Source organism: Rhipicephalus sanguineus, chromosome 9 (genome assembly GCF_013339695.2).
Source record: "Rhipicephalus sanguineus isolate Rsan-2018 chromosome 9, BIME_Rsan_1.4, whole genome shotgun sequence".
NCBI classification, from domain to species: domain Eukaryota; kingdom Metazoa; phylum Arthropoda; class Arachnida; order Ixodida; family Ixodidae; genus Rhipicephalus; species Rhipicephalus sanguineus.
The window spans coordinates 22,303,717-22,329,365 of NC_051184.2; the positions used below are offsets into that span (position 1 = coordinate 22,303,717).

Here is a 25,649-nt window from a genome sequence, read left to right on the forward strand (position 1 = left end):
ATCGGACTCACTAACATTTTTCTCGACCGGATTCACTCGGACTCAAGCTCCCCAAAATGTTATTCACCCGGACTCCCTCGGACTCAGACTCACGGCTCAATCTCAGTCTGAGTGAGTCGGCACATGAGTGAGTTTGTCGATGTAAGGGCACAGTTGACCAGCCCAAATACCTAGGACCAGCTACAGCTGGTGAACAGGGCTATGTTATCTTCTGAAGTTCATGGCTACTTGGACTGAGGTGGCCGCCCACATCCAGGCGTGAACAACCTGTTCAAGGAAGTAAACTTCATTTCTCTCTCTAACATAGTAACTCCTTGATCCAAAAGACGTACAGCGATCGTTATATTGACTCACCATCGAAGCAAGCGCCAAGCTCGACGAGGTCTGTGCCGGGAAGCCTGAGAGTGGCGCCCTTGGGCGCCGACTTGCGCGTGTGGTGGCTGAGGAAGCAGGTCTGCGTGTCTCGCTCGAAGCTGAACGAGCGGCACACGAAGTCGATGCTGTTGAGGCAGCGCTGCAGGCAGTCCTCCTGGGACATGGTGCCGATCACGAGGTCGGCAAGGACGAGCTCCTGGTCCCGGTACTTTTTCGTGCTGCAGAAGCCCCGCACCTCTGCAAACGAAGTTTTGCATCAGGATGGTCCATACGCCGTGGGCAGGGATCGCATTCGCGTCCTCGTGCTTATAATAGCGACGGCACACCTTACGCTCTTTAAGAAAATTCTGCCCGTTCCACGCCGTGAAAGCTGTCGGACTGCGAAGCTGTAAGCGCGCTAGTGTATGTGATTGGCTAGGTTGGTTGGTTGGTTGATCCTAGAGGAATGGCACAACCCACCAAGGGGGATCGGCCACGAATCGTGCGGCAGTAGGATGTGTGAGTGGGGAAAAAAAGGGGGGGGAGAAAAAAAAGGATAATTCTAAAGAGATAAATTTAGGTAAGCAAAAATGTTATTTTGTGTTCGCGGTTTCCCAATTGAATGCTAAAGAGATAGAAAAAGAAAGGAATAGAAAGAGTTAGTTAAATAAAAGCATTAAATAAATAATAGGGAGACCACATGTGTCCTCATCGTCATCATTTGATCCCTTTTTCTTTCTTTATTCGCTCCCTCTCTGGTCACGTGACCTCCGTGACGGCTACTACTTTTCTTTCTGTAATGTAAATTGCTGCAATATGTTCTTATTAATTTCTATTTCCAATGAAAATACGTTGTATTATTGCTGATAATCATGTTTCTCTTTCCTTTGCTGTTTATTAACGCGACAGCGTTAAAGAGCCCGTTTCGCAGAAATTTCGGCGTCGGCGTCGGCGTCATTGGTTGTGAGCGAAAAATCAGCGTTGTCAGTGACCGAAAAGTCGAGCAAGATCCAAATAAAATAAATGATAAAAATCTTCGGTTCGAGTGAGAATCAAACCCAGAGAAAAATAAAACACTATATGAATGCCATGTAGCGGGAGGAGGCTCTTTAACGCGTGTAATATTGCGTGGCAGAAGCGTTGAATCGCGCCAGGCGTCAACACACGGGAACTACGCAACGAGCACGTGTTTTAATGTCCCACCCATTAGAAAGCGCTCCGACATATTTAATTATCATCAGCAGTAAAAGTATCAGCAAAGCGAGCAGCTGCGTAGGTTCGTGTGTTGCCTTACGGACGCGCAGTGGGCCCTTCGCTGACTCGCAAAAGGAAAATTATGGCGTCACTTAGTGAGCACTTCACAACTGTACTTGCAGTAGCCTTTCTAGGATAGTATGATACGACCAACGTTACGCGCACAGACATTCCTTTTCTTGCGACCCGGTTGAGGCATCCACCGGGAACCGAAGCGTGGCTAGCAATTGAGAAGGCGATGCGCACGGTGCCCGATTACGCTATCGCGCTCTGCTCTTGAAGGCGAGGCTCAAGCGTCTTCCAAGTCTGTTACCTTGTTTATAAGGCTGTTATCTCATCGCTGTACAAACCTCGTTTTGATCTTTATTATGTGCACCACAGTTTTTTGTAAACTCGCCAAAGTGTGCTTTCGGGCGACCGGAGTTAGTCAAGCTGCTTCGCAGCTTTTTCTCCCAGCCTCCCTCATCCTCTTGTTGAAAATAAAGGAGCTGCTACTACTACTACTACTACTACTACTACTACTACTACTACTACTACTACTACTACTACTACTGCTACTACTACTACTACTACTACTACTACTACTACTACTACTACTACTACTACTACTACTACTACTACATGTAGACTAAGACAGCTTTACTGTAAGGAAAAGGTAGTAAAAAGTAATTTCAGCATTTACTACCCCATGTCGACTTTACTAAATGCCACCAAGGTTTCATTTCTCTAGCAAAATATGAGAGGTAGCGAACGTTGTCATTACTAGTCATCGTGTCAGGGTTAGTGAAGGTCACTACCTGCATACGCGACGGGTTAGTAAACGTTACTACCTCTACTGGCCGTAGAATGTCGTGGGGTGATTATGACAGTACAACGGATAATTTAGGCAAAGTATAATTTTCCAGATTAAGTTGTAATAAGAGTTACTTACCTCGAACGCAGTTGTTCTCGAAGTAGTCGACGACGAACTTGGAGTCTTCGAGCTTCGGCTCACCAGAGGCGCCCGTGAACCGCGAGTGCGGACTGAGCCGGCACTCGCTGAGCTGGTAGTTGAACTCGGCCGAGTGGCACACGAAGTCGCGGTGCGCAAGGCACGCTGCTTGGCACTCTTCGCGGGTGTTGGCCTCCACGCTTACCTTCGACTGCGAGCCCGAGCTGCCGCCCACCACCAACTCCTTGCCCGGAACCCGCTCGAAGGCCCAGTGCTTGTCGCACACGCTGCCAGCTGCAGTGGGCAATCAATCAATCAATCAATCAATCAATCAATCAATCAATCAATCAATCAATCAATCAATCAATCAATCAATCAATCAATCAATCAATAAAACACTGCATAGCTTTTTATAACTAAGTCCCAGTCTTTCTACCGTCAATTTTGTTGTGTTATAACACTAATACAACATAGCCGGGAAGTTATGACTTAACTTTTCGACCCACACCCATTCCCATAGGGCAGAGTAACCTCTTGACTGCTTTCCTGGTCAGCCTTTCAGCATACACCCACCGGGGGGCGCACAATGACTGCGAACCAGGCACAGTCACTAGATGCCTATGGAGCAATTTTAGAACACCCAAGAACCCTGAGGCGGATTTACCCCCTCCCCACAAAGACCTCAGTAGAGAGCAGCCGGTTGCCTGGAGGCAGCTGCAGATTAATACACATCCAAATCTGAGTCTACTTAGCAAAATCTATCCGGATCCAGCACCATGTGACAACAGATGCCCGCTATGCGGCGGGGAACACCCAACGCTTTACCACGTTACATGGGCCTGCCAACACTCAAAGGTGGTGCCAATAAACTACACACCAACACCGGAGCAGCGGGAGGCTGCCCTGTCCTGCTCTAAGCCTGAAGAACAGCTCAAGCTGATCGACAAAGCTCGCAAGATGGCAAAGGCCACGGGGGCCCTGGACAGGGGGTCCAAGTGCGCCGGGAGAATTCATAAGCGCTACGCATCTTCGACCCCGGTCGCTTATGTAGATGCCGCAGAGTACTCCCATCGTCCTGCCTTCGCAGTGGAGGTCTCAGATAATGCCCACAAGCCACTCTGTTGCTCCGCTTTCGACCGAGTCGCTCAACCAATCGAGGCGGAAGAAGGTGCGATCGCTTTAGCTATTGCTCACACCCAGGCGGAGTGTATATTCTCAGACTCAAAAACGGCCATTCGTAACTTTGCTATGCGTCGAATTCATGCACCTGCCTACCGTATCCTACAATTTGTTCCACCTCCTAAACGAATAATCACTATTTTGTTGGTTCCAGCGCATTGTGGACATCCCGGGAATACAGCCGCCCATGAGCAAGCCCGAGCTCTCGTCAACCGGGCAGTGGACGGTCTGCCTTCCTTTCGCAGCGCGCGGGAATTCCTACTCACCTATCATGAAATCACTTTACATTACCGCAATTCCCGCATGATCTACCCACCAGCCTATAAATCGCTGTCCCAGGCTGAGCAAATCGTTTGGCGCCGACTCCAAACGGGCACTTTAATATCCAACTTCATCAATTCCCAAATTCATCAGGGTGACGCCTTACCCCACTGTCGTCTCTGCTCGAGTCCGCGAGCCGACTTTAATCATATGTATCGCCATTGTCCAAACAAGCCAAATCCCCCCTGTGAGGGGGCTGAGCGACAGGAGCGATGGGAAGCTGCTTTGCGCAGCCCACGACCGGACGACCAACTCCGGATAGTGTGCTGGGCCGTGGGGGTCGCCGAAGCGCAAGGACTTTCGGCCACCTAAAGCGGCCCGAGGGCCCATCGGCTACCATTTCCCTGCACCCATCCCCCCCCCCCTCACCTGACCCATTTCATGGCATCAATAAAGTTGTATCCTCCTCCTCCTTTGCCAGGAAGAAAAGTTTTTCATTGATTCTGCTTAGCTCCTCAACGATAAGTCTAAAACAGCACTTAGCTTTTCTAGTTCTCCATATCTCAGTCTAGGACTAAGTGCTGTTCGTAAGGCATGTTACTAGAGCAGATGAAAGATCCTCGGAACACGGGGTCCCTGGAGCCAACTGTGCGACAAGCGGTGTTGTCTTCTTCAAGGCTGCAATCTTGAAGAAGACAAACAGGTCCGCTTGTTGAAACGTCGACTCCAAAGACACCCCGTGTTCAAGAGCATTGTTCACCTCTTGAAGCTTCCATCTTCCCCCGAGTTCTGCCTTATGTTACCAGAAGGACGCACCTTTTCGATGTTGGCAACCAAGAACTGCTGCTGTATGGCCAGTCTATCAAAATATCATTTCGCAAAGAAACGCCGCCGATTGAGTTAGGATTGTGCACTGCAGCGAAGTTCGATAGGCGGCAGAAGCGGCAGTACAGGGTATGATGGCTGTCTTCCAGCGTGTGGATCCTCTTACCGGAGATGCAGACTTTCTCGAAGTAGTTCATCTGCGGGTTGCGCTTGACGTTGGTGTCGATGCCCGTGCGGAGCGTGTCCGAGTGGGCGTAGCACATGCGACGCCGGTAGTCGTACGACACCGAGCGGCACTTGGCGTCGCCGCGGCACAGCGCCAGGCACTCGTGCGCCGACGACACCTGGGACGTGCGCAGCGGCCGGTCCGTCATGTAGCGTCCGGACACGAGCTCGAACTTGACGTCCTCGTCGTCGCAAGCTGCGACAGGAACGGAATCCATTAAAGCGTGCAGCTTTCGATGTCGGCAGCAGCGTTATACGTCGAGTGCTTCTGGTCGACCATTGCAGTGCGCTGCTCACACACAGATGGACACACAAAAAGAACACACATGTACACAGAGTACGAGTACGTGTGTTCTTTTCGTGCGTCCTTCGTTGTGTTTGAGCAGCCCGCTGCGAGGGTCGACTATGCACAACCAACTAGCCTCTACTGTGGCTCTTCAAGTGCTGAATTCTGATACGACTGCCTGGCATTAAAAACAGCACATTATATATATCAGCATCAATGCCTGGAGGCTTGATCGAATTAGAAAGTACATCCGGCTCAAATACATGGTCATTTGCTGAAGGCAGTGAAGTCTGTAAAATGTGTAGACCGATGTGTCATGAAGATACACGGAAAGGTCTGTTTTCCTTGCTATATCTAGATCTTTATGTAGGACATGATTAAGAGGCTACTTTCAGACGGATGATAGTTATCCCCTTTCCTACACAGTTACATTTGAAACAGCAGGGTGTTCCGAGGCATACTGCGAGTCCATGAAAGACTGCCGAAGAATATCTCTCTAGCTACCCCTCGGCTGTTCGAAGTATACATAAATGCCGCTAGAGCGAAATTTCCGTGAACGCCACCACTCTACACTCATGTCTCTAGCAGATTTCAAAGAGCGTTATCGCTTATCCCTGCATACATTTCCCTGTTTGCGGATTACCGGAGGCGTAGTCTTAGCCGTCGGCTTAAAGGGGAAACACGCCGCCTCAAACGGAACACCAAAAGTTACGTCCTTTATGTCTTTGCCTAAGAGAACTCGAAGGCGAAAGCCATCTTTTTCTTAGTAGATCAGTCGATTGTACAACACACACCCCCATAAAAAGCTATCTGCACTCAACGTTGTTCATCAGTGCCTCCAGGATCGACCCGCGCCTTTGACCAAACGGCGATGTCAAGTGACATCATACAACGTATGACGACGTCACAAATATTGGCGGCAAGTGATGTCAAGATGACGTCATAAAGTCACGTCAACACGTGATGTTGATTTTTTTTTCACCACTCGTCTCGGAGTCGACGGTCACTTTTCGCGTTTGATGAGACATCTAAGGCTTTCTTCTGTGTATATTACAAGACACTGGGGTGAAGAGTCAAGGAATGTTGCAAGCAGCGTCCGGTGAACCCTGATGTTCCGCAAACACTTTAAGGCCCCGCACGCCTGCGCGTCTTCACGCCTAGTGTGAATTCTTCTCTGCTGCCCGTAAAGGATGCCTCCTTTACTCGGGACTCACCGTCGAGGTTCCTGGCGATCTCGTAGTAGTTGAGACTATGCGACGGCTCGAAGCTGCCCGGGTTCTGCAGCAGACCGGCTCGGTTCTGGTGCGTGAGTCCGCAGTACGTCTGCTGCTGCGACCTCCGGCCGAACAGGAACGAGCGGCACGGGAACAGGGCGTTGCGCAGGCACGACTCGCCGCACTCGCTGACCGAGAGGCCCCGGTACTCGACCAGGCTGTACGGGTGCTCCACATTGCCAAGAAGGAGGATCTCGGCCGTGTGGCCGCCGCTCACTGCGGCAAGTGCGATCAATCAATCAATCAATCAATCAATCAATCAATCAATCAATCAATCAATCAATCAATCAATCAATCAATCAATCAATCAATCAACTGATCTGCTGTGATTTCATGTGTTCCCGGAAAGAGATAATTCGATCGGGCTTGTTCGAACGACGTCATGGAATTTACAAATAAGTATAGCGCGAAAAACTAACACACACACAGACGAAGAACACAGACGAGGACGGGCGCTATTACCACCTGTTAATTGCACTCTGCATCCCTCCGATATACAAAGTGACACCACGCGCGCCTGTCACGCCCCCTTTCTCCTGGAAACCTGAAAAACCACAAATCGATGATTAGGGAAACGTAACCCGACAAAAATGATTTGTTAACTGCACGTCACTATAGGCTTGCAACGACAGAGTTCAAGCAGCCAACCTAGGCACTGCGCAAATAATTCGACGGTTCGCTGATGCATATATCTGATTGGCTGTTGATAAAGAACGCCTTCAAGGCTACTCGAGCTGTGTTGTTTGAAGACAAGCCTAGATCCTGGTCTTACAGGAACTGTGTACTTCAGCGTATGTGTATTAATTTTCCGCGCTATATTTAGTTGTAAGTATGGCAGATCAACAAGCCCAACTGTCTTTCTGACGTCACGGAAAACCGGTGACGTGAAACTGAAAGCGGCAATGGGTGAAGCACGAACGAGAAATTCAAAACCATCTGATTTATGCGCGAAAACTGTTTATAAATATATACATTTACGCAGGCATCAAGCCAGCTAATAAATCGTCCTTAGATTTGCTCACTCACTCACTCACTCACTCACTCACTCACTCACTCACTCACTCACTCACTCACTCACTCACTCACTCACTCACTCACTCACTCACTCACTCACTCACTCACTCACTCACTCACTCACTCACTCACTCACTCACTCACTCACTCACTCACTCACTCACTCACTCACTCAGCGCGTCAATCTATCAATCAATCAACCAATCAATCTCGATCGATCGATCGATCGATCGATCAATGTATCAGTAGCATTCCCTTTTTCATATAGCGTTCTAGTCCGCCAATCAGCAGATTAAATCAATCCATGTATTCCCTAACTGCTCGGTCAATCATTTAGTATTCCGGTCAGTTATTGCGCCGCGAGATTTCTCAAAGAACAAACAGCCAATCAGTCTTTCATATTCTCCTAAGCACATTCGACCAGCCGGAAAGTCCATCAACCAAATGCTCATTCAATCACTCACTCTTTCCAAAGCCGTCCATCAACTGAAGAAGCAAGAAAAGCTTGTTTCCTTATCTATTAAACCACTTCGCCAGTCAATCGATACATTCGTTAATTCATTCATTATTACAAGCAGCCAGTCAATTAAGGAATAAGCGAGTCGACCAATAAAATCACTTTCATTTATTTAGCCATTTAGAACTAGCGAACAGGCCAGTTTTTCATTTCTTCTATTCTCCGTATGTTTGCCGGGCAGTAATTCAATGATCGAATGAAGATGCAACTCAGCACACAAATCAATTGGACCAAGTCAAATATCGACTATCAACGTTAAGTGCAGCAATTTGTTTCCACAATAATCTACCTTCTTACTGCAGTCCTTGTTGATATAACGCACAAAATCCTTCGTTTACTCCTCTTTTCTTTTCTAACTCTTTTTTTAACGAAAACTATGCGGTAGTATTTGTCCTATTTCGTGCAGCTCGTCTGCATAATATTCCGCTACATTAGCATCCACTGAGTGCATTTGTTTTCCATGTTTCTTCGATGCTGACACCCTTGATAATATGCCTTTTATTCGCGTTGTCACTACGTATTTTTGTATTCCCATTTGCAAAACGTCTGTCGCAGCCTGAACAAATAAATAAGTACACTCTGCCACATCTGAAATCAGTCATATAACTAACTTCTCCAAGTTATCGAGCCACGTTCTCTAAAAAAAAACCGTAAAGATTTACTAACAGAGGCAAGTAGAAACGGGGACATCAAAGAACAGTTACAATGAAAGATGCCTCTTGAAAGGGATCAAACTGGGTCAGAGCATAACGTTGTAAAGAGCGGGCAAAACTTAAGTGAACAATGGTAAGCCGCTCCAACTGTAGCCTCTGACCCGTGTCTGACGGCCAGGGGCTCGAACCGAAAACGATGTACATACCAGACGAGGAAGAAGAAGAGATTTCGAATGCCTTTTCGTACCAATGCTCAATGCCGCAAAGTTCACGCGTCCCGGAACCATCGCGAGAAACCGCGAGACCATGTTTTTCTTTCATCGTCACGGCCGTCGCAGAGATTTCGTTTTTCAATTCAATCCAAAGCATAGAGAGTGAGAAAAAAAAATATGCGACGGAGGAAGCGTACAATGGTAGAATTCAACGCGTTGCGTGGTTCGCCTTCGCGGTTTTTCTTTAACATCAGCTCGAAACTACGCCATTCATCGAGGAAAGCGCGCAGTCGTATTGTTCATGCAACGACGGCTGATGCACAAAAGACATTCGGAACAAGTAGCGCATTTTCGAGGCAGTCTACATTGCATTGCTCCGCCCACGTAACAATCACTGAGGCGCAGACGCGAAACGGCTCAAAGAGAAGCCAGCGAACCCGTATGAGTCGCCTCGCCAACTCCGTGCAGCACCCGGGAAGGCGTCAGCCAGTCAGCCGCCAGTACAAATGCCTGCGCGCGTGCATTACAGAGCGTGCCTATCAGGACGAACCGCCTTTAGCGCAAACTATATATGGGCTGAATTTACCCAAACTTCTCTTTCGTAAGTGCGTTTTCCCATTGGTCAGCCGGCTTCGCTTTTGATATGTCGCGATCGTGATTGTCTGAAATATTCCCTGACGAAAATTTTTAGCGTGAGACGTTTCTGTGAATGCTGGCCTATGTGTACAAGTTACACGCCGAAGTTAACGAAGCTTTTAATTCGTAAGTGCTATTGAACACTGGTCATTAGCAATTTACTAAAGAGATGTTGAATAACCCGGATCGGTTAAAATCATGTCCTACGAACTACCGTATTAAGTCCATTGTAGCGCGAGGGGTGACTTTTTCATTGCGTCCAGGAATAAAAAGAAATATTTTGGTATTCGATTTAAACGCGAGAGTAGACTTTAGGTAGCCAAAATTTGAAAAAAAAAACAAAAAAAAACTCGCGTTACATTCGAGTAAATACGGGTACTTCAGGCGTAAGATTGCGAATTCGGGCACTGATTGGTCTCTTTCCGTTTACGTTGTGCCTGCATTATCCTTTCTTTGCAAAATAAGCGCTTGCGCACTCCATTCTCGTCTCACATCCGGATGCCGCCTCAGTACTATTGCGCAAGGTAGGCAGGTGAGGCGCGCTCGCCCAGTGCTAATCCTTCGTTGATCCCTCAATCTAGGTGGGTTTCCCAATCGAGAGAGATCAGCGATGGGCAGTGGAGAAAGCGCCTTCTTTAAACGCGTGTTCGCAAAACCAGCATGCGAGCGATTTGGGTGTTGCCATATGGAGATCCATCCATTATCAGACAGGTTGTCATCATCAGCAGAGGGGGTCTGATCGTCCGCCTATAGCGAATCGCTCTTATAAAGAAATCCGCCGCTGGAAAAGTCGCGCGGTCTCTTACGCATTTGCCTAACACAATTGGCAAAGCCATCTTCTCTTTATTCTCAGTCGATTTTGTTGATCACGTCCAAAAGCTTTCCACAGCTGAAAGTGGTTTTGGAGTGCCTCCGTGACCGGCCCAACTTTCATGTGATGACGTGGTCATGTGACGTCACGCTATGTGATCTGACGTCACTCATTTCATGTGATGACGTTCTCGTGCGACGTCACGCTATGTGAAGTCAAAGTACCGTAACGATGACGACACACATTTAGGCGACGTCGTCATGACGCCACATGTCATGATGACCTAGGGCAACGTCATCACATCCTGATTATTTTTGCATCACCGATGCGGCATACTGCGATGTAACTTACCACACATGCTGTGGCAATGCCCCGAGTTGCGCGCGGACGACGGGTCTCCAACCACAGAAAAGGACTGGGACACACTCCTCACAAGTCCCTACGAGGACGACCAACTTCGGGCCGTCCAGAGGGCTCACGACCTGGCCGTCGAGTTTCAACTCCCGGTCCCGTCGTGGGCGCGGCCCGCAGACGAGGCCCCGTAGGGGGATATCGCCTCCTCAGGACCAAATAAAGTTATTTAGATAGATAGATAGACTCTTTTTGACGCTGCCGACGGTAACCTTTCGCATTTAATGAGGCGTCTAGGGCTCTCGCCTTAGTAGAGTGATCGAGATCTTCAATAACACTTCGTTATGTTGGTCACTTCCCTATAGAAGTGCATCGTAACGATCTCTATATGCGTAGCCGGGACGTTTCAGGGACACTTATTTCTACGGTTCATCTCTGTGCAGAGGTAATCGGCCGAGGGTCACTCGTTGTAGAAGCACGGTACACATGGAGCCTACGCGACTTGCGTAGCATTCCGCCGCAGTGCACGGATTTGATGAGAAGGGAGCTGCTCTCATCTTTTGGGTGGAATGCAGATAGCACGCTCTCTGTAGAGCTTCTTGTCTCGTAAATTCGAGAGAAAGAGAGTGAGGGTGGAATACGAAAGAGGCCAATAAAGGGGTGCGCGGCTTGAGAAACATCGGGAATAAAGATATTCGTCGGTGATGACACGCTTTCTACATCAAACCATTTCGTCGTTTCTCGGCGGGACCAAAAGGAAAAGAATCGAGGCAACAAAAGGCGCGCCGCTGTTACGGCTGGGGTGATTTATAACCTCCTCCTTGTTCGTGAATGGGCCCTGGCCGAAAGAACAGGCTCGCTTTCTAGGCGCTGCACTTCCCATGGCTGCGTTTCCTTTAAACCCTTCTTCCCCGGTGCTTTTCGTTTTCTTTCTCTTTTCCTTTTTCTCAACTTCCCATCTAGGTTTTTCCTGATGTTCCTGCAAAGCGGCGATTCGCGTTTGTGCCTCAGATTTAATATAGGAGAAAAAAAAATGGTGAAATGAACCGCATGGCAACGCCCCCCTCTCGCCCTCAGCGTTTCTGTAAACTCTGCCTTATTTCTTTATGCCTTTTTGTATCACCTTACTGATTCTGCAAGCCTGACTGCTGTTTTTTTCCTTCTTCCTTGGTATTATTGAAGGAAGCATTTGGGTGTCCACGGCCTGGAACCAGTCTTAGCTTTCACTTTGAGGAAATGCTTGATGGAATCGTTGCTTGTGACAGGAATGTAGGAAAGATATAGGCCGACGTTTACCTCGGTTTTGAATGCGTTTGGTAGACTTTCTCTTTCTTCTTTTCATGCTGTGTGCGAGATGCCTTGACGGCTAGAGGACAGCGAGAAAAAAAAATGCAGTGCCGCTGGTTCTTTCAGCAAGCACACTGGGTGAATGTCAGCCCTAGTGACAATAAAACATGCGAATGGAGCGACACAAGGCGGATCAAACGGTAATGCGATGCAACTTTTTGTTTTAACACGGTAGGAGAAAGCATCTGCTGTGTCTTTGTAGTACTATGTAGTACTATGTAGTACTATGTGCTATGTAGTACGTGCGAGCAACATAACACTCTGTTTCTAGCATCACGGAGCTCTCTATCTCAAAGCCAACTCAAAGTTTATTTCAAACATCACTTCACTGATACAATCAGGCCATTTGCTATCTCCAGCGGTGTTTATCACCCCATTTACTTTTGTTGCATATCTATGGCCTCATAACCAGCGCGACCGCCAATAACCGCGCCACTGAATGAAGGACTGCTTATTAATGCAGTCCCGGTATCTGAAACCTCAGCTAGCCGGCCCTCGCGGGAGACTGTTTCGTTACTGGAGCCAGCTAGCTGAGGTGAGTTTGAGACCCCTGGAGTACAGTAATGAACAGTCACGAAATTTAGTAATCCGCAAGTGCCGAAACAGTGGAGAAGATTGGTGGGACAGGGAGGGGGGCCGGAGCTTCCCGTCCATCATATATGGGTCATTTCTGAAGGAAATTCCATGTCAGTACTCGAGAAACATCGGTACTGATCTCCAGTATGACAAAAATCTGGACGCCAATTTTGAAACATAGTTCTCCTGCCGCGGTTATGTTTGAACACACGGTGAGCGCATGAGATGGCTCAAGAAAAAACTTGTGAGACTGATCACGTCTGTTTATAGCTCATAGGCATACTTATTAAGAAATAAATGGCCGCTAGCGAAGGGCCCCCGTGCCATGTGTTTGAGGCCCTTGCTAAAATCGGATACAGCTTAAAGGGACACTAAAGTCAAATAACAATTTATGTCAGAGTGAAAGCCCAATGTATGACAACTTCTAAAACGGCAATATTATCAACAGCAGTGCCCTACTTACCGAGAAATTAAGCTAAATGTATCACATGATGAGCGCCACGAGTGGGACATTTTCGAAGTGATCCCGATGACGTAGGGAAGTCGGCCTACAATAAATCACTAGTAATCAAACTAGCAGCAGTAAAAAAAGAACATTCCGAGCATCAAAAGACGTAATAAAATGCTGTTTGTTCGTTTCCGCTTGATTCATGGAAAGCAAAACCTCCGTGGCGTTGCCATGGGGAACGGCGCGCGTGGTTCAAAGGTTCCGTTTTTGCCGAACTGCGCCTCGCCCGTCTCAGTGGTAGTTTCGGGATCGCGTACTGCCGTGCGTGTTTTGCGCGCTCGTGAAAGTCGCTCTGACAGAAAGTTCGACAAAATGCCGCATGCGTGTGATATTGCCGGATGCCCGAATGGTGCACAACGCCAGTGCTGCAGCAAGGAAACCGGTGTGTCTTTTCACTGGGTGCCGCGGAATGAACCCTTACGCTCGAAGTGGCTTAGTGTCATGCCATTGCGCCAGTGTGCTAAACAGTCAAAACCTCTGCGTGTGTGCTCGCTGCACTTTCGTAATGAGGATTACGAGACCAACCGCAACTTGGTGAAGGCTTTGGATGTGCCCATCCGAGCAAGTCTTTGCCGCAGCGCCGTTGTTGCTGGGTCCCGCTACTTCCGCTCGGCTGCTACTAGTGTCGGCGGCCGCGCAGTGAAAGCGGGCAACGTTGGGCACGGCAGCAGTGACGTATGAGAGTCGTATTTTCAGGCGGGAGATTTGAAGCGCGCTAACGCGATGCGGACCACTAAAAACGTGAATTTATTTCAAAATAAGCACTTCCTTGGCACAAAAGCAGCGCTACGAGGTTTCTGGACCGCTATTTCAACAATCAACGTCGACTTAATATTTGCCTTTAGTGTCCCTTTAAGAAGGCGGGGGAGGCCCTACCCAGATGACCGAAGTGGGAAAACCGATTGGCTCCGTTACTAAACAAATAGCCACTTTCACGTACTCAGCGATGTTCTGCAACTGCGGGGACATCGACCTTGGGACTTATAACGTTGTTCCAGAGCACGCGGTCATTGGTTCGAGCTTGCGTGTATCTGACTTTGAGGTCGAAATGCCAATGCCTTCGAAAGTTGTACCCGACTGTATGGTTGTTACTCCGGCGTGAGGTGTCGCGCGCAAATGCGAACCCCTATAGCAGTTTTTTTTTTTTTACGGAGGCAGGAGGAACCTACATTTTTTTGTTGTTGTTGTTAAAGCGACTCAAGCAACAATCCGTAACGTCAAACAAATACACTTTCGCGCACGCTCTTCCGACAGCAAAACGTAGCGGACCGAAGATGACGCGTCTTCAATCTTGTAAAATGCACTTCGTATACGGGAACGTCATCTCTCCGGCGCACCTTGCTCCGAAAGCGGATTTTCGTAGATAAAGGACGCGTCAGGAGAAAAGGCCTTCCGGACAATGAAGAACGAAAATTAAAAAAAAAAATCGAAGGAAGGGATTGGTCCATTTTAGAACAAACTGCCAACCGCGCAGGTAGCGTGTACGATCCATAACGTGTTCACCGGACAACAGCGGCAACAAAGAACTGAAAAAACAGAACCAATGCGAAGAAGCGCACACCTTGACAGCTACTTCGGCAGTTGTTGCTTCGGAGGGCAAGAAAAAAAAAATAAAGAATGAAATATTACGCGTTTACTTTTTCTCTCGGACGTGTTTACGCGAACGCTTTATTCGTTGGAGTCTGCGCTATCGGGACTCTTTCAGAACACGCTTCACCTGAGTGGAGGTTGAGTATAACCTGAACGCTTCCGTCTATGCATATAAAGAGTTTCGTTCATATACACCCCGTCCAAGGGATAGCATCCGTCCCACTGCTCGAACGACAGCAACGAAGAACAGAACGATATAATATATTCATACATAGGAAAGTATAGGCGTTACAGAAGCCGCCGTATGGGAAGCAAAATACAAACAAAGACGAACGCACAAACCCACCCGCTGACATTGATAATGCTCCAAGATGGATGAGCTCGGCGGTGGAAACGGAAGGCACTTCTTCCGCACACGTTATGCTGCTAGAGTACACACGCAACGATGTCGCCGCATACATACTTTTTCCCGTTCGCTCCATAAATCACGAGTATCGCGCAACTCTTCTTCCTCTTCTTAGGAGAGCCGCAGCCGTACGTACATACGTACCACGCGGTTTCGCATGCACGCGCACGCACTCCCCATTTGTTTAGGATCACTGCTTCCCGGATTCACTTAAGGCGCTGCCTTGCTGTATGCGTCGGCTTTGCGTTATGCGCCGAGACGCGCTTCATTTCCGCCCCCAGTGGCTGGCTTGGGGAAAAACTCTCTTTAGGACTTTCCTCCGGAGCGGCGGCGTAACGGAAGTGAGAGGGAAATCAGCTTCCGCCGTGCTTTTGCGTGGTATGTATACCGCGCAGGAGTTATATAGAGTCCCCTCCGTGGCAGCTGTCGGGATGCGGACGCTGCCTGTATGTCCCATGGGTCAACGTAGGTTGCAGAGCGTGTGGACGCCTGCTTCACGTGTTCACTCTGAGCCCACATTTCGTGTATTCCTTTATTCCGCCCTTCCCTGTGGCTCTGAGCAGTGCTATCTTACCCATATAAAAAAAATTCAGCGAAGCTTGGTCTGTGTATGCCTGATTTATTTATTTATTTATTTATTTATTTATTTATTTATTTATTTATTTATTTATCGAACTTTCATTCACGTGCTCAGCAGTGCGACACTTAAGTTGCTACAGGCAACGAAGACGTCCCCGCATTCCGTCCAGACAACAATGAAATTTGGCAGCCTGAACTGACAGGTAAGCTCGACAAAATATCAGGTTGCCATATGAAAAAGGGCCGATCGCCGACAAGCTCACGATATATATATATATATATATATATATATATATATATATATATATATATATATATATAACATTAATAAGCACTAACAGACAATAATGCCAAGGAAAGTATAGGGGATGTTTTTACTAGTAAATGTAAGGTAAATGTGAAGAAAGAAAAGTGGACGAAAAGATAGCTTGCCGCGGGCAGGGACCGAACCTGCGACCTTCGAATAACGCGTCCGATGCTCTACCAACTAAGCTACCGCGGCGGCCATCCCCCCGTCCACTTTATAGGGTATATATGTACGTTTAAACGTACATATATATACATATATATACATATATACATACATATATATATATATATATATATACATATATACATATATATATATATATATATATATATATATATATATATATATATATATATATATATATATATATATATATATATATATATATACGCATGCGACCTGCTAACCTTCGAGGGCCGCATGTCTGAATGCTGGCCACCGCGACCGAGATCTTCTAGTCATACATAACAAACCTCGATCGAAAGCGAGTAGCATGACTATGCTTTGTCTGTATAACTATGGAACCTTGGTTCCAGTGATTTAAGGAAAGACGCCTATTTCTGCAACAAGTAAGGGAGCACTGCGCTGTGTTGTTCAGGGAAGGAAAAGTGGAGTGAAACGAGAGGAAAGGAACGGCTACCTTCTCGAAAAATTGCTACCCACGACACCGAGACCTAGGCCGAGGCACCTCTCCCTTTCTATTTGAAAAAAAAAAAAAAACGATTGATGCGCGGCAGCACTGGGAGTCGAACCCAGTACCTCCCGCTCCGAAGGCGGATGCCCTAACCACATGACTCCACCGCGCACATGACCATTGCGGCGGCGGTTCTTGGCTCCAGCGACATTGCTTTGCTAGACGAATTCTCCTCCCTCCAAGCATACGCCTTGCCCTAAACTTGCTGTGTTCCTCGGATGCCGCGCAACTGTTCTTTCTCGATATGAAGTGGAGCGCAATTCTCATCACTCACATGGTGCTCCAATATAAGAAATAAAAAATAAAGAAACAAAAAAAAAGAAAACAAGCCCCTGCGAAGCTGGGATGACGAATCAGAATGCCGAACGCCATTACCCTCCACCAACATCTCAGATTCAACAACGAGTCACAATTCGTTCGTCCGCCCCACGCGCGCCCCCTAATCCGTCTTCACGCCTGTCCACCACAGCGGTGCGTTCTACAAGGATCGATCCAGCACCCAAACTCCGTGCCCCCAATTACGTGCACCGCGACGAAAGCTATCCGTCCCGCCAGCAAACCACGAACTAGAACCGGCTAGCCTTCCTCACGTAAGCCTTTCTCTCTTCCCGAAAAATAAAGAATAAGAAAAGAAAACCTCACTGTCTGTCCGCAATCCACTCGCTATGCTTCCGTTCAACGAGTGTCAAGCAGCGTTCGGATTAGCGCGTGGCAACCAGTGTGATTCAGTATCTGGATCAGCGCATTTTCTATCGAGCCGAACTGAAAACGCGCTAATCTACGTACCGCTTGACACTGGTTGCCACAGGCTAATCCATATGCTGCTTGACGCTCGTTGAACGGAAGTTGACGGTGAACTTTGCGTTCAGTAGGCTGCACGAAATTGAAGGCATGGAGTACATGGTAACGAGTGCGCGCGGACCCTACCGCAGTTCCTTAACATGCTTTATAAACCATGCACCTCTTCCCTCTCTTCGATTCGCTCACCACGGGCCGGCTGGAACTTGGTAATATGCAATAAAATGGTGCACTGAAGTCTCGCGAAGAACTTTTAAACAATGTTAACCCAGGCACCTGCCCGAAGATCTAAACTCTTTTGCTGATTAAATTCCACAGCGATTAAACCACTGTCGCAAACTTGGCATTCCGCAAGGAATAACTGACACCTCTCTTTTTTTTTTCTTCTTTGTTTTTATTGCAGTCCTGCTTATCGCGCACAGCAAAAGCGCGGAACTGCATTCGGAAATGAATTATCATTCAAGACGATCGCGACTTAATCAACTAATATAGCCTAAGAGCTTTCGATGACTTTTTTCTAAGTGGAACCATCGTAGTGTGCAAAAGTGAGGTGAGTGCATAGAATAATATAGGCATTATTTTGTTACATTGTTGCGAGACTGAGTAGCCAACAGCAGCTGTTGAGAGCTATAGTGCCAACATTAGGAAACATGAGCCGGTGCTCGCATTATGCGAATAAACATGGTAGGCGTCACCCCAACATACCTATTTCTTTCACAATAAATAATGTTACATGTTATATTTCGTCCTGGCTGTAGCTTTATATGACGATTTGCAGGTCCTTTTTTAGAGCACACGCTTATTTCTTTCCCTGCTTCAGCTCTGAAAACGTTTTTTTTTTTTTCTGCACACCAAGGAACAGGTTCTGAAATGCCAGTGAGCTTCCCACAAAATTGATAACATACTTTCCTATTTGTATTCTTTTCAACATACTCACCACCACTGCCATTTCTATTTGACCTTGAGATCTTTTCTTATGTAATATTAATTGTAGCGAAGAGTAAGGGTATACAGTGGGGCATCCTTTCCAGCACTGTCTAGCGAGTCTGTCTCTACCGTGCAATGCTCGTGGTCGCTGCTCGCGCTCGGAGTCCATGATTTGAGCCGTTGATTGAGCTGCCTTACGCCAGCGTTCAATAAACGCCTTTACAAAATGATTAAGTTCCGGAAACCCTGTGAAGCCGGCCCACTATTATCTTTCGGTTGATTTCCCACTCTCTGTGCGGTATTACCGGAACTGAGTGTGGCTCAGTATAGCGCCCAGTGCGTATACACTGTCAAGAACAGGCAGGCACATCCTGTCGACGCTAACCCGGGCCATGTCGTCAAGGGGGGTGGGGGGATCCCAGATCTAAGCTCCATACCCCTCCTTCCGCCCCATCCAACGTCTGGGCGGAATCCCAGCGGGGATGATTAATAAGCTGCGATCGTCGGGCTCCTCTGTTCTCCCGTTCCTCGCCCGAGTCGCGTCCGTGTACGCGTTCAGAGCAGTTGCCGTTCACGTGCTGTCCGCGAGAGAGACTGGACCTGACAGGAGCAGCCATTCAAGACTGGCAGAGAAATGTACGCGTTCCTTAGCCTTGGACAAGGAGGGAAAAGAGGGGAGAAAGGGGAGGGGTGGGGGACACCTTTCAGACTCCCTTCCGCGATGAGTGGTGGACTGTAGTACACGGACCTTCACGAACCGGTCAACTGCGCGAACAACGCACGGTCGACTAGCTGTAACGCGCCATTGTTGGACACACTCGCATTAGCGCCGGTTGATCAGAAAGAGCTTGGGTGGGGGCTAGTTGGAACATACTGTAGAAAAATATTTTAGCGCTGCATAGTTGAGGACAAGAACAAACATGAACAACACAGACGAAGCGCTTCGTCTGTGTTGTCCATGTTTTTTCTTGTCCTCAACTTTGCAGCGCTAAAATATTTTTTCTGACCAGAAGGGGAGGATGGGGGAGGGGGTTGAGATAAACGGTCGTTGTATATTCTGCAGCGCAGAAGGGGGTTGTTTAAAAGCTCATATGTAAAGACACGGAGAAACACGCATAGGTAGCTTGCATGTGACGTCATGGAAGCGGCATCTTAACGTGCCGGTACTCCAACATGGAGGCTTTGATGACGTGAAGGCAGCATAATCACGTTGCGGTTAACCTGCTTCATTACCACAACGACGCCGCCGGAAAGTTGTGCGCCTATGACGTAAAAAGAAAACAGCATGCCATGTACTGATAGCATTACTGTGACATCGCAAGCTTCGTTTCGCACCCCGCGGTGCTCCAACATGGCCGTTTCAGTGACGCCAGTACAAGTCATCTATACACATTTGTGTTCCTTCGTGTTTTTGTCTCGGTGACTTCACTGTGTGTGTTGTGAAATATGTGCACTGATTGTTTTCTCTTTCTCTCTCTCTCTTCTACTCCCTCATTCCCCTCCCTATGTGTAGGGTAGCAAACTGGATGTAGTTTAGTTGGCCCCCTGTCTTTCCTGTATTCTTTCTCTCTCTCTTTCTCTCAGTCGCGCTGCGCTTTCAAATAACTATGAACACCAATTCGCCCAAATCAAAGTCTCTCTGCACCATAAGGGGGCACGGCTCAGCACCTCAGCAAAGAGAGCAGGAGAATGAAGTCACGCGCTCCCATACGCATTCACCTAAGAAGACTCGAAGGCGCTGATGATGATGATGATTTCCTTTATGCATGGCTCACACCCACTATGGGCGATTGGCCAAGAAACGATTGCCATGTTCCTCATCGTCGTTTGTTTCTTCTTCTTCTTCTTCTTCTTCTTCGTAGTCGATTGTATTCAACTTTGTCTGCGATTACAATAAAGTTCATCTTTCTCGCTGACGCACAATAGCAAGAGAGAGAGAAGGAGAGGGCCGCAGATGATGACCGAGCAAACATTCAGACGCCACGTTAGGCCGACCCAACTATCCTTGAGACCGTACAACGCGTACTTCGACAGCGATGGACTGCAAACAAGCCCCGGGCAGACCAGTGACTGCGGCTTGATTTGAGGACCCGCGGCCCCCACCGAGAGACAAAGACGCGACGGCGACGACGGCCTCTATACACGCCTGGTTCCCTAATTCAATTCAACGCCCCAAGAGATACGACCCGGGAGCAAGGCGAGCGCGCTGCCTCAAGAAGTTAGGGCTCGCTCTCCGAAAAGGACCGCAGTCCACTACCGGGAACATCCACAAAAGAACAAAATGAACTTATACATCGAGAGTTACTCCCGGATATAGCCCGACAGACAAGCAAACCGACGTACGGAGCGAACGTCGGGCCTCCTTTCAAATTGGCATGGGGGAGTTTTCGCTGAACAGTACAGCGCTAGTTTGTTGCGTGCAGCACTCACAGGACTGTTCGGTTCACGATACAATGCTCCTATAAATCCGTTTCTCACGTATATCGTGCTAGTTCATAGAAGCTACGCCAAAAGTTCGGTTTTTCGCGGTCTGCAGCTTCCGTTCAAAATGCTTGCCCGAGCCGAGCGCGAGCCTAATGCGCGTGAGGCCTGCAAATGGAAAACCCGTAAATGAAAACAACAAAACTTAAAACGTTCAAAACGATCGTGCTGGTGCTAGCAAATGCGCAGCACACTTTGTATATTTTATTGCGATAGCCATTATATGAACATCCGAGATGCCTTTTTGCCGTCGCCGTCATGTTCAGTATAAAGTCCAAATCGATAACGTCGCTCCGCGCGTCGTATGTCGTCGTATCCAGCGTTGTGTGCGTTTGCTTCTTCCTCATGTGCCGGGAATTTGCTGGCTCTTCTTCAAGTAACATGAACCAACTGGCCCAGATTTCGACACTTTTGCGCCCTATGTTCAGTGCGCGTGAAACCTTGCGTCAAAGGCTGCTCACGGGCGCGGCTCAAGCAAGCAGAGATGAAACGTGCCGGCCGACTCCGTCGGGCGAAGAAGCATGAAGGGGTGCCGGTAAGGGGAGGGGGGGTGGCGTCGCTAGAGCAGCAACTGCAAACGTTGATCAAAAGGGCGCCGTTCGCGCGCGCTCTATCTCTACAGAGATCAGTAGACGTCTCATACTTTTCTACGTGCTGTGCTCTCATCGCTTACAAAGCGTTGTGACGACAGACATCACGAAAACCACTTCGCTTACTGGACTGGTCGTATTACCTTTGTACAGGTAATACGGTCAGATTGAATCGTAAAGGATTAGGCAGCTATACTTGTTTCGTATAACATTCCAATTTGATGCTGTCGCATTAACTGATTCCATTTTTTGCGGGTGAAACGATAATTTTTTTTACAGCGAAAGCTCGAATGAGATCACAACAACAGTGCGGTAGTTGTCGGCGTAAATGAGGCATGGACGCTCAAGTAATTAACCTAGGACTACCTCAGGAGGTTAGTGCTACACAGCGGTAGAACGCGTTCTCCTTTTAGCGATTGGGCCATTGTGTGTATTGTACCAACATAACAGTGCCAGTGTGCAAAGCATAGCGATATTCCATCTCTAGGAATTCAGCCTACAAGCTATGAGATATTATTTCCTTCGCTCTACATACGTAAATAGTTTCCATACGTTCTTTCCCTCTCTCTTTATTCTTTACTCCCCTCCTCCCCCACTGCTGACTGCCGTACAGGGATCAGCCGATCGCGCTAGACAGGTATGCAGTGCGGTTATTCCCTTTGTAGCAGACTTCCCTTTGTAGCAAGAATACCTTGATTTGGGCGAGTTGGTTGATCATCGGAGGGTACATGAACAGCGCGGCCGACAAGGACACAGGCCTGCTGTGTGTCTTTCGTCTTTGTGGTAAGCGCTTTTCAAGTACACCCTAACAACCTTCCCTTTCTTTCTCTCCTTTTCTGTATATATCGGCATATATCGAACCCATATGTAACGAATGATTGTATGTATCGAACTGTTGTAAGATCGCCTTGAAATAATTGCGATATATTAAATATTTTATATATAGAATTACCTATATATAGAACTTTTATAGTCAAGCTGTCTCAGTCTACCTGGTGCCGTCGTCGTTGTAGTAGTAGTAGTAGTATTAGTAGTCGTCATCGTAGTAGTAGTGGTAGTAATAGTAGTAGTAGTAGTAGTAGTAGTAGTAGTAGTAGTAGTAGTGGTAGTAATAGTACTAGTACTAGTAGTAGTAGTAGTAGTCGTAGTAGCTGTAATAGTAGTACTAGTACTAGTAGTAGTAGTAGTCGTCGTAGTAGCTGTAGTAGTAGTAGTAGTAGTAGTAGTAGTAGTAGTAGTAGTAGTAGTAGTAGTAGTAGTAGTAGTAGTAGCCACGCAGGTGACGTGACAATTGGGTGAAGTGAATAAATAAATACATAAAATGAAATGATGATGATCGAAATTACGATGATGATTATGACTCTTTGTACCGTAAGTCGTCGTCCTTATTACACCTTCGCTCTTCGACGGTTTGTCCGGCGAGAACCATGGCTGAAGTTTTACTTCCTTTTTTTTTTCTTTTAAGATATGATACATCCGGGTTCGGCTGCATGTATTTCCCCAAGTAAACCTCCACTTACTACGACTTCCGCAGTGCAGGAAACTGAGGCACCCCGCAAGACGCAAGGCGCTGGAAAGGACGCCAGCGCTTTCTATCGTTGCTCTCTCTCACTTGAGTCTTATCCTCTCGCCAAACCAACTTTGCGGGGGACCGCAGCGTCCAGCCTCAAATCCGATTATACGAGAACAACAACGTCCGAAGGGGGCAAGCATTGCCGGACGCTGGCGTGTCCGGGGCACAAGAGAGAAAGGCACTCAGGCCCCGCGGTCCACTCTCAGGGCCGCCGCGGCGGCCCGGAGGAGCTCCAATCACCGGAACAAGACCGCACGCCAAGTGGTCGCCGGGCGTCTCCACTACACCACTCACGACTCCGCGGGCCGTACTATCGTTGCCGCTCCGTCCTCCTTTTCGCCAAGAACCGTGCCTTTCTTCTCTTGAAGACACCGCGAAGAAAGATAACAGCAAGAGATAAGAAGTTGCGCGATGCGGTCCCGGCTCATCTAGTTACCACCATTTTCTTCCTCTGTATTGTGGAACTCAACGGGCGCAAGAACACTCTTGTGTATACAGAAGAACGTATACAGGAACTGTGGATCTCCCCGGCGAAAAGGCCGTCAGAGTGCTGCCCCCAATGAAGACAGATGAACGGAGTTATTCGTCTCTTTCGGGAGTTATTCTTCCCTTAGCTGACAGAACGAGGGCGAGCGAGTGGTGATGCAGGAGGCTCCGCGAAACGAAAGATGAAGGCGTCCAATAGTTCGCGTGAAGCTTAGGAGAAACGACTGCTTCTTTCGTTCGGAAGGGAGGCGCCGTCTTCGCTAACGACACCGTCTCCATAGCGTGTAGTGCTTTGCACGTGTGTCTGAGAGGCCATTTCACCCAAAGTTCGGAAACTGTAGTGGACGTGAACAACGCGTGGCTATTGCGCACCAGTGTTTACTGCATATAGCGTTTAGAGCGCAAAGTGTAGGAAAACGATACTTAGACAAGCGTTTGTCTGGGTGTCTTGTCTTCTGTTTGTTTGTCTCCCAACCTTCTGCGCTGAACTAGTGCAACAATATCACCCGGTCCCTCATGCGTTTGCCTAAGATGACTTGAAAGCGAAAGCCATCTTCTTGTTACCCTTACTTTTCTTCTCAGTGGATTGTATATGACCGGGTGAGGTGAATATCAGTATACTGGTGTAGCCTTCCCATAACCTTGCCAAGACAGCAGGCCATATATACTGTGCTATCATAACTTGATTCGCTCCCTCCGTTCCTCACTCACTCACTTTCATTCATTCATTCATTCATTCATTCATTCATTCATTCATTCATTCATTCATTCATTCATTCATTAAATCAAACACTCATTCACTTATATTCATTTACTCACTCACTATTTTTATTCATAACTTCACTCAATGACTCACGTACTCAATGGGAACAAAACAGCTCACAAAAGGCACTAGACAATGGAAAGCAGGGTATTATTTAGCGTTTTTTTCCCCAGTGATGCACCAACTACTTCTCCAACGCACGTTATCATTCATTCATTCATTCATTCATTCGTTCGTTCGTTCGTTCGTTCGTTCGTTCGTTCGTTCGTTCGTTCGTTCGTTCGTTCGTTCGTTCGTTCGTTCGTTCGTTCGTTCGTTCGTTCGTTCGTTCGTTCGTTCGTTCGTTCGTTCGTTCGTTCGTTCGTTCGTTCGTTCGTTCGTTCGTTCGTTCGTTCACTTACCAGGCTTGTAGGCGCACGTGTTGTCGAAGTACGCGACGGACGGGTTGGCCGATCGGCCAAAGTGCACGTGCCTCGAGAATCGGTCATATCGGCTGAGTCGGCACTCGCCTCCGCGCTGCTCGTCCCATTCAGCCGAGCGGCACACGAACGAGCGCTCGGCCGCGCACGCCTCGAGGCACGCCCGGCGCGTGGCGTTGCCCAGCACCCGGTTGTCGTGGCCCTCCAGCTCCATGCCCTGGATCCACTCGGCAACGAACAGCCGGTCGCAGGCACCTGCGTACAGGCATTAGTTGTTGTTATTATTACCACCATTATTATTATTTGATATGCATACCCAAGGACACAGAGGAAATAGGGACAGAACAGGCTGACAACTGCCACTTGAAGGGGCACAACGCCTATTTACGATGCCATCTTGTGCAAGACCGCAAACTCGAGCACAGACGGAGAAAAAAAGAAGAGCAGCGACGGCATTCGCCATGAACATTATTGCAGGGCTAGAGTCTACTTGCCACATAAATATAATCTTTACTCTCTCAACTGGTGTGGTTTATTCTACAAGTGTTGTCGAAGACCCGTCGGGAGTTCTTGATAGGAACCACCGCCTATTGGAAGAAAGCCTCACGGAGAGCAAACAGAGGACATCGCCAAGCGCCTGCCGGAGAAGAAAAAAAGCAAGATTCCGACACATTCGATCGTGCAACGGAAAGACAGACTGAAACATCGCGAATGTATACATCTCTAAACAGACCACTTCCTGGGTGCCGTCATAAGACTCTCTGGGCTGTGGTAAATGGGCGTGAGTGTCCCCCCCCCCACACACACACACACAAATAC

The 25,649-nt window shown here is 48.0% G+C and overlaps 1 protein-coding gene across 4 annotated transcripts in view; it reads right to left on the reverse strand.

Annotated features, from left to right (window-relative positions):
• The window catches only part of LOC119404743 (uncharacterized), a 153,672-nt gene that overhangs the window by 90,525 nt on the left and 37,498 nt on the right, over window positions 1-25,649 (reverse strand). For all 4 annotated transcript variants that reach the window (XM_049418999.1, XM_049418998.1, XM_037671411.2 and 1 more), the window contains exons 4-8: window positions 24,813-25,085; window positions 6,530-6,805; window positions 4,971-5,225; window positions 2,540-2,833; window positions 355-612 (exon numbers count right to left, since the gene is read on the reverse strand). In XM_049418999.1, coding sequence (XP_049274956.1) covers window positions 355-612; window positions 2,540-2,833; window positions 4,971-5,225; window positions 6,530-6,805; window positions 24,813-25,085 — 1,356 coding nt within the window. The remainder of the gene's footprint in view (window positions 1-354; window positions 613-2,539; window positions 2,834-4,970; window positions 5,226-6,529; window positions 6,806-24,812; window positions 25,086-25,649) is intronic.